A 13,851-nucleotide genomic window follows, 5' to 3' on the forward strand; every position below is an offset into this window, starting at 1 on the left:
GTTGGCAAAGACACACAAGAGCATGTCTGTGGCGTCCTTTGCACTTTGCTTTACCTTGCTGAAACAACCCAAGAATTCCCTGTTCTTGCGCTGTTATGATGCCCAAACCTGGTACTGTTATGTTGTTGAGAATTAAATAACTCAGAGTTTTAACCAAACAACTATAACTGACCTATAACTGACAGTTACAACTATAACACAATCTTAGATTGATATAACTAGTTGATATAACTGTGGTTAGTGTTGTTAGTTGACTGCAGTAACATTAAGGGGCGTTATGCTTCAACTTTGATTATGGTGAATTTGTAGCAACATTACATTGAGTAGGATCAACTGCCGTTCTATTAATGCAAATAGCATTTTGCTAGTGGAGGCTAGATTCTAAACTATGTGCAAAAGAATACTACATGTAAACTCACTTGTTCTTGTTCAACCTATTGTGAAACTGCTTGCATAATGGAAAGATTCAGTGAAGAATTACAAGTGCTTTATTTGAGTTTGTCAACATTGGATACTGCCCACTGTGCACGTGAAAGTGTTTTTAAAATGACCTATATATTATTTGCTACATTACTATACTTCCTAATAACCAAAGTCTCCTGAGCAGTTCACAACATACACAGTGGGAAAACATAAATTCTACCTTCTGCAACCTGGTGCTCCCATCATCCCCCATGATCTCAAACCACTGCGGGATAGCAGGAGTTGCAGTCCAGTAGGGCACAAGCATGGGGAAGCCTAGTGTTGATGTTTCCAAAATGATTGTCAATAATTGTTTTAACTACAATACAGAGAATGTATATCCTTACAGTGGGTTAATGAGCCATAACAAAGCCACTGGAATAGTCCAGACTATGCCAAAAATGTAGCCCTTTCAGTGAAGATTGTTATACCTAATATAGTAGTACAGTCCCTATCATTTTAGATACAAAAAAAAAAAAAAAACCTGCTATGTGCTATTTAATTTGAATGGTATGGAGTTACTATCAATAGTCCATGTAAAAATGCTTTCACTATGAATTTATCTTGTTTGGTTACATTCTGAAAGTTCTAGTTTTGAATATTATGTTTAAGACATCCTATTCTAAAGCAGTGTTGTTGTTCAGTAGTTAAGTCATACCCAACTCTTCAAGACCCCATGGACCAAAGCATGCCAAGTCCCCCTTTCCTCCACTGCTCCTGGAGTTTGCTCAAATTCATGTTCTTTCTTTCGATGACACTATCCAACCATCTCATCCTCTGTTGTCCCCTTCTCCTTTTGCCTTCAGTCCTTTCCAGCATCAGGGTCTTCTCCAATGTGTCCTCTTTTCTCATTAGGTGGCCAAAGTATTTGAGCTTTAGCTTCAATGTCTGTCCTTCCAGTAAGCAGTCAGGGTTGATTTCCTTTAGGTTTGATTGACTTGATCTCCTTGCAGTCCAACATCACAGTTCAAAGGCATCAATTCTTTGCCACTCCGCCTTCCTTATGATCCAACTCTCACAACCATAAATTACTATTATTCTAAAGTGCTAATCTTCCTTTTGCCATTCAGTGAGATTTCCATAGTAACAATCCTTGTGATTTGATGGTTAATTGATCCCTCCTTTATGTATCGTTCCATTTAGTAATGAGCACTGTGTAACCAGAAAGTACAAAATGAGGAGGCAAAAACCAAACTGCAGTTGTGAGTTTGAAAATAGCTTTCTTTTCTATAGTCATATATTTACTGTTGTTTTCATTTGTATTACATATTGCAGTTCATAGCATATTGAGTTTACAAATGTAAATGCAATGCATTACAGATTCTGTTTTGTTCTCAACAACTTTGTGAAGCAGGTCACTAATTCTATTTTACAGTTAGGGAACTAAGTCTGAAAGACAGTAGTTATATAAAAAACAAAGCAATGTGTTTATGGACTTGAAAGCATATCTCCTATATCTTAAATCCAGCACTATTTGCAAGAAATATATTGATGGGAGACTGAGTCCAAATTCAATTTTACAGTCTTCAGATGGATTTTTCCCTTTTAAAGTCTGAGAAATTCTTGCATCTGGAGTGGTTCTGAGCTTTAGGCAACCATATAATCATCTTCTGGGTTAACGGTGGTATCAGTATTTGGGACTCCATTCCTGGGGTGTGAAAATGAAGGTTTAGGTCAGCCTCCCTTTATCTGGTACACTACAAAGGCTTTGGACCATAACTCCGATCATTGGTGGGCATTGACATGTTGACTGGGGCTTGTGGGTGATGTTTTGGTAACTTTTTGTTCATTTTAGAAATAAAAATGAACTACACATTGAGGTGCTTTAGCATTTCATAATGATTACTGTTCAGTTAGTGCTACAACCCATGTGGTATGAGTGTTCGTTTCCATTAGTGTTTGTTGCAGTTGGTTTAGCAAGCTGACCTGAGAAGTCTTAAGATAGAACAAAAGCCTGTGGGTAATGTGGGTTTGATTTTTGTTTTTTATTTTACAAAAACTGGCATTTCCACCTTCATTTTTAATACAAATTACTCTAGAAGCTGTTACTATTACATGGTATCTTTCCCATTTTCAATCAGTACAGAAGAGCAAGATGGAGCAGAGGCACACTTCCAAAGTGCATACTCCCTCTCCCTTTCAAAACTGATAAAAGCAAACCACACCTTCAGAGGTCAATTTATTGGAACACCTGAGGCTGTTGAACTGTTATCCCCTCTTAATGTGACATCATGTCTTTTGATTAATGATTATAAGTCTTCCCTGCTCCATATCATTAAACGCTTCCACAACATTTGGAACTGTCTGAATCTCAGTGCCTGCCGGTCTGCCTGCTTGCCTTCCTTGTCTCTAGGTCCCCACCAGCTTTAGATTCTGGCTCCACCTCTTCATCTGGATGAGAATATGATTCTGCAAACTTTCAAGGTTCTTTTATAGAAGAAGTGGGTCAAATCCCTACAGATGCTACATCTTTTCACTAGAGATGGGCATATTTGTCAAACTTGATTCCATTGAGCTTCTTCCCCTACAAAGCAAAGTATTTGGCTTCAGCCATCTTTGATGTCAGAAAAGAAATGACCATATTGAATCTAAGGTATCAAATATGAAGCAACAAATAGTTAACAAGCCTGATAAACAACAGAAGAAAGTGAGATAGCATATTAAGAAATGAGGATCACATGGGGTGCAATTACATTACTGTTATGGTTGAGTCATACACCATGTAGAAGCTGCAGCATGGTGTTCGACCAGTGCTACAGGTCATTCTTTGTATATGCCAGTGAAAATGGTGGTTTAAAAGATTTTGAAGCAATATCTGGCCTATCAAATATAAACCATTAGCTATTCAAATAAGTAGAACCTTTCTGTGTTCCATCTCTTATCTCCTACTCTTTAATTATTAAACACTGATTCTTTTCATTTTGAGTAACTGTCTTGAGTTAAATACATGTTCTGCTGCTTCTGTCATTCTTTCACTCTACTGAACTCTTTTTTTCTTGCTGGAAGGTTAATTTAAACATTAATATCGACCTTCACTAAATCTTTTAGGCTTAGTGTTATGTACTGCTTTGACCATGTTCTTTGTGCATTTAAAAGATAGCAGTATCATTCCCAGTAGCAGGTAGCAAAAAGCCTTTCTGGGCATTAAAGCTGAAATATAATGATCAACCATGTCAGTCCTTTTTAATGGGCCATTATGACAGCTCATCTTGGGTTAATTTACTCATGAGGCATTACACTGTGTGGTGGTCACCAGTTTGGATATATAGCTCTCTACCAGGAGCATTGCTGTGGCTTGTCATGTCATGTGAACATGGCCAGTGGGTTATTTGAGGATTATACCACTCTCATAGACCCCACAATAACAAACCTATCAATTTGGATTCATTGACTTGCAAGCAGAGGTCTGAACTTAAGGTGAGATTTTTCTGCCAACTCTTTTGTCTGCAGCCTCTCTTGTCTGAGAGTTGAAGGACCCTCCAGAATGGGAGTAGCCACTGTGGAAGCATTTGAAGGAAATCAAAAAATCCTTTGTGTAATTAGAGATCCCTTCTGTTCACCTAAAGGGGTTTTTGGATCTAAATTTTTGTGCATCTTTTTTTAGTATTCATGTATCTCAAAGCTTAGATGTTCTACTTGTGTATTATATGATCAGATATTTTAGTCAATAACTACTATTCTAGTATTGCCAGTGTATACAGCTAACTTTAAAAGGCAAACAGTCATGAGTATACAAACATTATAAATAGATAAATATTTCTGGAAATGTTACTTGACATTTTGGGTAAAAAAAAAACCCCAAAAGGTTATTAGCTTATTAGTCTTCAAAACGTAATGCCTTTCTACAATTTCATTAGAGCACAGCCAACCTTTTCAGTTGAGTTGTTGCTAAATGTTCCAGTGTTCACTTAGCAACTTACTCTAGCCCATCAAGTATGTAACCTTTGCGTCCAACAGTTTGGTTTGCCTTTTTTGTTTCAGTTAGTTGGGAGAAGATGTAAATTTGGAATAGTCAATAGTGACACCCACAGGGGTACAGCTGCTGTGAATAGCTGAACCATACAGATATCATGATGAAAACAAAGACTGTTCTGTGGACTCTTGTGGAGCATAGTATTCTGGTTTTTGTCTAATTATGAGTATCAACTTGGGGCATGTTGAGTTGGATATTAAATCATGTGAACTGGTAATTCCTGGTTTGTAAGTCTCTTTTCAAAGTAGCTTTTATTAGCTTTTTTAATAGAAGCAGATATATCCTAGGGCATGATCCAACAGGGTGCTTTTGCCCCTACTGATTTCCCCTAGCAAGCAATATGTCCTACCAAATGGGACCCACCATTTATGCAAGGGAGATTTAGCACTTCCTAGAAGGAACCTTGAAGCAAACAGAAACACATTCCTAGAAGGAGGCAGGCTGGTGGGGCTCCCTTATTCCAGAAATGAGCATTTCCACTTGTTTTGGGTTGTCCTGGAAGTATTAAATTGTCATTGCCCAAGTGATGGCTGCAGATTGCGCAATAGAGGGCATAAGTATCATGCTGAATTCTTCATTAGATTCTTCTCAGTTGATAAAATACAATATTAACATATAGCACTGCCTTCTCCAGTCTGGCGCCTTCCAGATTGTTTTGGACTATAGCAGCCCAGCTTCCTTTCTATTGGCCAAACTGGCAGACAGTGGTAGTTCTTGAAGTCCAAGATTTCTGGAGGGTACCAAGATGAGGAAGGCTGATAAAGCATCTTCGGTGGTGCGACACTATAGAGAATAGAAGAGGATAGTTTCCTGATACAAGCTGCTCACACGCTATCTTACAATCGGTCCTTTGCAGATTGGTCATTTTTCCATGGAATTGGAAGAGCTGCCACTTAATTCAAATTAGGGCTTGCCAATATCAGGTTTCCTGAGTACCAGGAAGTTTTGTTAAGCCCTTGTGTTAGCTGGGACTTTCTCCTTCCTCATACCTGCTTCATACATTACTCAGTCCAGGTGGAGGTTGCCAAAAATGGTTAAATGTAGCAATGCTTCATACAATGGAGTATAATGTTTCATTGGGCTTAGCATATGAGTCATCCCAACTGTTTGGCAAGTCTTTCCTCCTGTGCTGCACGTCCCAAGTGGCAGGTGGAGAAAACCTGGATAACTAATACACCCAGTTCAAGCATTATATCTTAGTGCATGAAGCATGGTGCTTTTGATGTCAGTTCTAAGTGATGTGATTGACTTTTGAACCAGCATTTCTGTAACTTGTCAGAATGGTTTCCCCTCACAAAGCAGTCCCTGCATAACTGCAACCAGGGAGTAAACTGTTCAAGGAGGGAGTGTAGCCATCCAGGCACTCTAAACCTAGAGTAGTGAAAGCCTCAAAAAATTGAGAAAAAGGGCAAATTTGGATCCACCCTGATCCCTTTTCCCCCCAAAGACAAAAAAGGCCCCTAGCAGAAAACAACAACAACAAAACCTGTGGCGGGGAATCAGGCCCTCTCTCTGGTCCTGGACCTATTTCTTTCATGCTTCTAGCTAGAAGTCAAGAAATTATCACTCTGACTTGTAATCCTCTGTAATATATTTCATACATAGAATAAGTGTAATAAGAAAAATTGATTTTTAAAGACTGAGATGCTTCAGGTTTGTGGGATTTGATACCAATGACAATATTTGCATGTTCTCCTGGCATGGTGTTATGGTAATTATAAATGCAACAAAATGCAAGTGCATTTCTAGTTATCGCAACATCATCTTTTGGAATGCCTCTGAATGCCAGTTCTTCTTTGTGGTCTCTGTGCATTGACACATAGGGGCTCTGCATCTGCATGAAGCCTTTTCAGGAAGATTCCATAGCTACATTTTTGGTTTTCTTGGTGGGAGCCTTGGCCTTAACCAACATGGATGCTGTTACATTCTGATTATTTCAGTTCAGTCTCTGTTTTTGTCAGGAAAAATTCTTAGTGTAGCTATGTTTCCTGTTAAACCTTTCTCAGTTCTCTAATATATGTATTTCTCTAATATATGTATTAGAGGTTCTTTGATAACAGTCTTTCTCAGCAGAATGTTTCCAGGCTTCACACTTCTCACACACAAGGGATATTTCTATCATATTGTGTTACTAGAATCATCATCTTCAATATAGTAATGTTGTAGTTCCCATTGGCTTTACCTCTCTAGAGAATATAGGAAAGGATAAGTGTTTTACTGGGTAGTTGTAGGCAAAGGCTTTGCTAAGCTTGGAGGTCTACCTTCTCCTTTTGATACACCTATCCCACCCCCACAAAAAAAAAAAAAAAAAAAACCACCCTTGTTTGAATTTCTCTGCCTTTTCATCTGAACAGTAAAAGCACTTCAAGCAATTATGAAGGGTCTATCCTGTAAGTGTGGGGTGGGGAGATAGTAGCAAAGCTAGATCAGTTCATGTGGGGAATATAACAAAGCTAAAGATTAAGCACTCTGTGTTGGACAAGATAACAGTGTGCTTGTAAATTTGCTACAAGTTTTAAAGTATTAGACATTTCAGCTGGCTGTAGAGAGGAAGATGGAACAGGAAGCAGGGCCATTCCATCCACTCTGCTAAGGGACTTAATTTCCCCATATCTTCCCTCCTCGTCCCTTTCCCTTGCATGTTGTATCTTTTCAGACTGTGGGCACAGACTGTTTTGTATTGCGCATTCTGTGTAAAATCATTTGAGGACCCTTTTTGGCTGAGCAGCAGGATAAAAATAAAATATATTAATTGCTGTTTATTAATAGTCTCAGTAAAAATCTCTTGACTACCCACGTGTACATTAATGGTTTCAACTTCAAACACATTCTCAGAAATATTTTCAGAAGGTAGAAAGACAGTTAAGGAAAGAGTTAAGCATTTTAAGAAGTACAAAATGGCTGTAGTTTGCTGTAATCCCTTCTGTGCTATCATAGAGGCCAGGAAAAATCAGTCACTGGTTCAGAGAAAAGGCAAAACCTGTGAGAGTTGTAGTCAAACGGGTTGATAGTATGAATTACTATTATTTTTTCTTTATCACAAATGTAACTACCAGCACATGACAAAAATGAGGCAGTAGCTTTGTTTCTTTCACCTACATTTCTGGGTGTGGGAATTTGTCATCTACCCTCCCTCCCCCAGTTGTGTGAAACACTACTAAAATAGATATGCATCTAAAGCATGTGGTCGTGTGTAAGTAATCAGAAATTGATGTTGCTGTGCAACACAAGGATGCCTAAGATGGGCATATTTGTATTCTAGGAACAGGAACATTTTTATTCTGTTTGCCTCATCTAGTGAGGCACACATTAGCTATCATAGTCAGAAGCAAGAGCAGAATGCATTTCCTCCCTCCATCTCTGCATCTCTTTCAGAGCCAGCCAGTCTCCATGGCAACATATTAGGCTGAAAGAGATGCGAGGACCGGAATGGAAAAGGAATGAGTTAGGAACCCCCAAGTGGTGTTGTGTGTCTCCTACATCAGCATCTAAGCCTTTTGATAGGATGGGTTTGTTAACTCCCACCCCCAGCTCCTGTGTAGAAAGCTGCTTTATTAGAACAGGCACTGGTGCAGCTGCTTCAACAGCGCCTCTCCTTTGAAGTTTCATTTTCTTTTATTTTCTGGCCCTTTCTGTTTTGGCTCCATTTTCTGACTGAAGATGTTCAGCTTATTGCCAATTGTCTCTGAGCTTCTTTGCAGCATGGTATTCTTGGCAGGCAGGCAGGCATGGCTGCATTTCACTTGACCTCTGTAGCAATTTCTGTAAAAAAAAATCTCCTTGTCTACGTGGCCCAAGGAGATAACGGACTATGCAGAAATTCATTGAAGCAGATTACTATGAGCTGGACTGGTATTATGAAGAATGTACGGATGGTAATTGTATGCTTTTATCTTATGCTTTTATTGTATGCTTTTATCTTATATCTCTGCTGTAGCTTTTGATATAAGTGTATTAGTCCTCCAACTAGAGAACTGGAGGAAACAGGTATGATGTTGTGCAGCGAAGGTGGACTTTTAGCCTTTCTTAGCATGCATTTGAAGAGACTGCTGTATGGCTCAGTGGGAGTGGCAGGGGAACATATGTACCGAAAGGCTTTTTCTCTCAGCAGAAGGAAATTACTGTGGAATGCTGATTGCAAATAATTTTTACTATAACTTATAGTTAAACTTGTTTTGCTTAGAGGAGTGTTGAATTTTGGAATGTGGAAGCTCTGTAATCATAGGCTCTGTGTATAGTGCAAAATGTGGCAACGTGCACAGCATATATAAAAGGCAATAGGGGCTGGAAGCTGAGTTTTACAAACACTGTCTTTATTGCAGGAAACAATTGGAGCACCCCCCCTCCCAGCTTAATTGTTGGAAGGTTAAATTTTGGGAATCTGTCTTCTTTGTCAGCTCCTCTCGAACTTTCTGCTTTTTTCCAGGTTGGCAATGCCTATTTCAGTAACCCTAGATATGATCACCAGTCTTATGACAGAGGAGGGTGTGAGGAGGAGTGACTGAAACCGCACCACCTGCATTGTGGGAAATTCAAATCTTCTAATTTGGCCAGAGAATTTAGTGGGGATACAAGTTGGAAATAGGTCATAAATATATTGCAGTGTCATACCCCTATTCAGCCTGTGCATTAGTTTTTTAAGTGAGGAAGGGACAGTATTATAAGGAACACAGGCACAAGATGATGACAGAAGGAGGAATTTAATCATTAGCATTTTAAATTATAAGGTAACGATTTAGTGACCCAAGATAAGAAGGAAAAGAAGTGCACAGGTGAAATATTAGGATCTTGTGCTAAATTTCTGCTATTCTTCAGCTCTCTACATGGAAGGCCTGGGAAGTTGGTGAGCTTGTATGTATGTGCATGTATTGAATGTTTGTAAAAGACCCACACCCAAAAGGCCTATTTCAGGATAAAATTAATGTGTGTGTGTCTGCATGTATGTATAGGAGCCTCTCAGTATTTACCCTTCGAAAATGTACAGATTTTGATTAATCTGAATGATATAATACTTGGTGATGGACTGGCCCAGTTCCAAATGCTCAAGAATTAGATATATTTCCTTTGCTCTGCTTTTAAACTACTTAGCTGTAATCTTATGCATGTTGGCTGAATAATACTGGGGAGTTATAGGACCCTTTTCTCTTTCAGTGTATGTAAGAATTGTGCCCAAGGAAACTCATGAAGGATTTGTTGTAAGGAACAAAAAAGCCTTCCAATACTGAAAATGAGCTATCGTGCTGGAATATGGCATACAGCGGAACAGCAACGTAATTTAAATCTGACTGTAACTATTTTTTTCCTCAAAATTACAGTGTTCTGTAACTTCTGATTATATATGGTTTGTTGAATGCAAGTGAAATAGAAGAAAAAGAAAGCAAGCATGAAGAACAACTCTCTTTTGAAATGGATCACACAGTGGTGCCAAGCCACAAACTAAGGGGGAAGGAAAAGCAAAATAAGCTTCAAACTCTATGCACAGTTTTCATTAATGTCTGTATCAGAACAAATAAGTCTAAAACTTGAACCCTCAAACCTGTTCAGCAAATTAATTTAAGAATATAGCTCTTCCCAGGTAGCCACTATGTTCTGTCTTCTCTCAAAACTGCCATTCTGAATTTAATATAGATTATTTCTGGAAGACAAAATAATAGATAGAAAGCCAGTGGTATAAAATTCACCAGAAAATAACAAATCTGTGATTCTGACATAGCAAAGAAACAGAAAAAAAGGGAAAAGAAAATGGAAGGCATAATTTGTGAAGAAAATAAATGAGAGGAAAACTCCAGTTAAATAGTTTGCAACATTAATCTCATATTCTCCTTCTAAATTTCCTTTATTTTCTATATACTTCAATTCAAACAGTGTTTATAGCATGTTTACCAAGTTCATTCTATTTTGATAATCTCCTAAAATACTAACAGTAACAGAATGGAAGATTTTAATGAACTACAGCCAGTCACCAGGTTACGAACAAGTTCTGCTCCTGAGAACATCTTTAAGTTGAATTTGTACGTAAGTCAGATCACATACATACAGGTCATATTTAGCATAAGTCAGCCAAATGTTTGTCTTAAAATTCATGTATATTTTACTTTTCTATGCATATAAAGCACTTAAGAAACACTTCCACATTTGCAAGACTAGGAACACAGAACCCCTGTGCAAATGGAAAAATTGTGAATATCTCTAGCCCCCCTGTAATGATTTAAATTTATGAGTATGTTCCTTTAAATGTTGGTAAGTTTCAGAAGGGAAAGTGGGCATAAAAGAGGGGGTATGAGTCAGTGAGGTGATTGACTGAGAGTGTATGGGCAGAACTTGAAAGTGTGTGAGGAGAGAGAAGGCAGAAAGTTACAGTCAGCAGTTAACGGTCAGAGCTGCAATCAGTCAGTGGTCTGCAGAATATGAAGAGACAGCCTTCTCTTTAGAATCCTAGCTAGTGCTGTGGAAGACATTTAGGATTCATAAGGACAAAGAGAAGGAAGTAGAATACTTGGAGGATGTATTAGTGACAGGGAGAGTCAGAGCCTAATATGATCAAGTTTCATTTATTTTTTATTTTATTTGTTTAAAAGCTGCCCATTAGCATTATTTTAAGTGTGTGTGTGTGTGTGTGTGTGTGTGAGAGAGAGAGAGAGAGAGCGAGAGGGAGGGAGGGAGGGAGGGAGGGAGGGAGGGAGAGAAGCTGACAGAAACCTGAGTTCAGGAAAGAAAGGAAGATCTGCGTGTGAGGATTGATAAGGGAAAGAGTAAGATACCTCAGTTAGAAGTTGTTATTATACATTGTTTTATTTACTGATTTATTTAAGTTATTAAACATCTTGAAACCAATATGCTTATTGTACAAATGAAGTTTTATTTTGTTTATTGTTAACTCAGTCACAGGTTATTTGATTATCGGCATCTAATTCTCAGGACCACATATCCAATGAAGGCACCTTACAACTTCCTGGTGGCAGCTGTAGATTTAAAAGAGAATTAACGATAGACCACATTAAAGCAAGGAAAGGCATATATTTGTGACAGCCCCCTGAAGGACTCAAGGGGTGCGGACTTGGCATGCTTCAGCCAATCAAGCACAACAAGGGTGAGAGGAGCAAACCTGCCTTGTTATTCTTGAGAATAGTTTGATCACAAGCAAAAGGGCAATTGACCCAGATCACATGGTACAGCCCCCTTTTATGCGTTTGCTGACAAAGCAATGACAGGTACCCATTGGATTGAAATTCCCAGGTCGTTCCCACACTTACCTGGGGGCCTGGGCTACCTGAGGGTTTGGCTGGGAGTTCTGGGGAGGGATTTCTCAGTCCCTGGCCAAGTAGTTGGCTCTGGTTTCATCGATAATGCTTGGACATGACTAGCCTGCCTGGGCTTAATGCCAGGTAGGTATGTCCTACACCCCCAAATCTTAACTCCTGAAACTGTTCACCATATGTGTACTGGATTGCTTCTATCTCTGTCTGTCTCAGACCCGAGTCTGATCCAGCAGGGCTCTTCTTCTTCATTTATTGCATTCTTATGCTCTCATTCCCCACCCTCTCTTTCACTCACCAGTGCCTCTTTGTACCAAGGAAAAGCCAGAGAGATTTTCCCCTCTCCTTTTACTTCATTCTCTCTATGGTGAGAGTAGGTCATAATAGGCCACAAAACTCCCACATTTGCTAACCTGTGTCTTTAACGCAATTTTTAAAATAGTCTTTCTGCCAGTTTGTTTGTAACTCAGACATTCATAACCCAGGGACTGCCTGTATATGGTATTGTAACATATATTAAAATCATAATCCTCCTTTGTCTCCCTCAGTTGTTGCCAGAATATATATATATATATATATATATATATATATATATATATATATATTATTTAAAACATTTCTATGCCACCCCATTCACAAAAAGCCTTGGGGCGGCTTACAAAACAGTATCATTCACACAATTAACCTTACAAATTTTGGAGACATTTCAGCACAGTATAAAACCCAATATAAAACCCAATGAATAATCAATTAACAATTAAAATAACTTTTAAATAAAAAGGAGTTAAAATATGGCATGTTTATATAAAAACTCAAGAGGCTATACCTTTTTCATTGAACTAAACTGAGTTATTTGAGAATTCTTAGGAGGAGAGGAATGCCACTTAACTGTTCTTGCACCTTGCCATAAGCCACATGAAAACATAATATCTCTTGTATTTGACAATGGGAAGAAGCTTGGACTAAGTGTACTTTAAAGTGAAAATGAATGGCTCCTTGAGCTACCTTGAAACACTTCATGGCATTTCTCTAAAATTAAGCCAAATTCCTGTTTTGGATGGAATTGACACAATTTACAGAATCTCATTTAAGTCAAAAGGATTGTTGTTAACACTAGCTTTCTTTTCTTTTTCTTCTATTTCTTTTACATTTAACAAACCATATATAATCAGAAGTTACAGAACACTTGAATTTTGAGAAAAAATTACTGACTCAGGGTTAACTACATTTCTCATGATCTGGGCACAAAGTGATAGTTCTTGGGAAGAACTGTAATGTTATGTTATGAAGCTGGATGGCAAGCAGATCTGTGTTTCCAGTTTGGCAGTGATCTGGGATTATTTTTTACAACTGATCACAACCAACCGTAGTCCCCTCCCCCGCAAATATTGGTAAGATTATGATTTGCTTGTGGAGGCACAAAACTATAAAACAGCTCTTTCAGCCCAAGTTTTCATAATCTCGTCTCTAGTTAGGCCAAATATGCATGTTTAGTCTTCAGAATTGGTTATTTTGTCCACCTGTGTTATTTACCTTCCAGATAATTTGGGTGAGACATGGTAATTCTGCAACAGAAGTGATCTAAAGTGTGGTAGCAGGGTGGGAATTGTGTTCTAACAACCTAAGCCCTCACATGGGCTGGGGAGGACAGAAAAAAAGGGGGAAACTCTCCTTTTTACTTCTTCTCTTTATTCAGCCATGTGATAAAACAAATGCACACATGTATTGGTAGAAGCAAAATAATAGTAAATGTTGTAAAACACTGAGGACCTGCAAATTGTTAGGCTTATTCAGAAGACTCCATTAGGCAAGAAATTATTTTTTGATTTCCCTTGTGCACACTCCTGTAAAAAACTATGGCATAAATTTTATATTCCTTCCACTGTGTACTTGCAGATTTAGTATCAATATTTTCCTCTATTGTGTGATAAAATTTGGATCTGAGAACTGTCAGAGTGCAACAGAGTAAAGAGTCTCTTTTCTGAGCACACTGGACCACAATATTCCTTATGCCCACATAAAAAATAGGTTGCTAGTTAGTGTGTCCCAAGCACAGGATGCAAAAGTTACCTTAAATGCACTAGGACATGAAAGGCCTCTGGATCAAGTAAAGTTCAGCAGACTGTATCAGTTGGCTTCAGCAGACTGTATCAGTTGGCT

General features: G+C 38.5%; 1 protein-coding gene across 9 annotated transcripts in view; it reads left to right on the forward strand.

Moving 5' to 3' along the window:
• TRAK1 (trafficking kinesin protein 1) overlaps positions 1-13,851 on the forward strand; it is a 248,056-nt gene that overhangs the window by 53,747 nt on the left and 180,458 nt on the right. The window contains exon 1 of one of the 9 annotated variants that reach the window (XM_044416937.1): positions 8,232-8,310. The exons of the other annotated variants lie outside the window; for them this stretch is intronic. Within the exon in view, the coding sequence (XP_044272872.1) occupies positions 8,247-8,310 (64 nt within the window). The 5' untranslated portion in view covers positions 8,232-8,246. Of the gene's footprint in view, positions 1-8,231; positions 8,311-13,851 lie in introns of those variants that run through there. 9 annotated transcript variants of the gene reach the window in all.

Source organism: Varanus komodoensis, unplaced genomic scaffold (genome assembly GCF_004798865.1).
Source record: "Varanus komodoensis strain SLA01 unplaced genomic scaffold, ASM479886v1 scaffold10, whole genome shotgun sequence".
In the NCBI taxonomy this organism is placed as follows: Eukaryota; Metazoa; Chordata; class Lepidosauria; order Squamata; family Varanidae; genus Varanus; species Varanus komodoensis.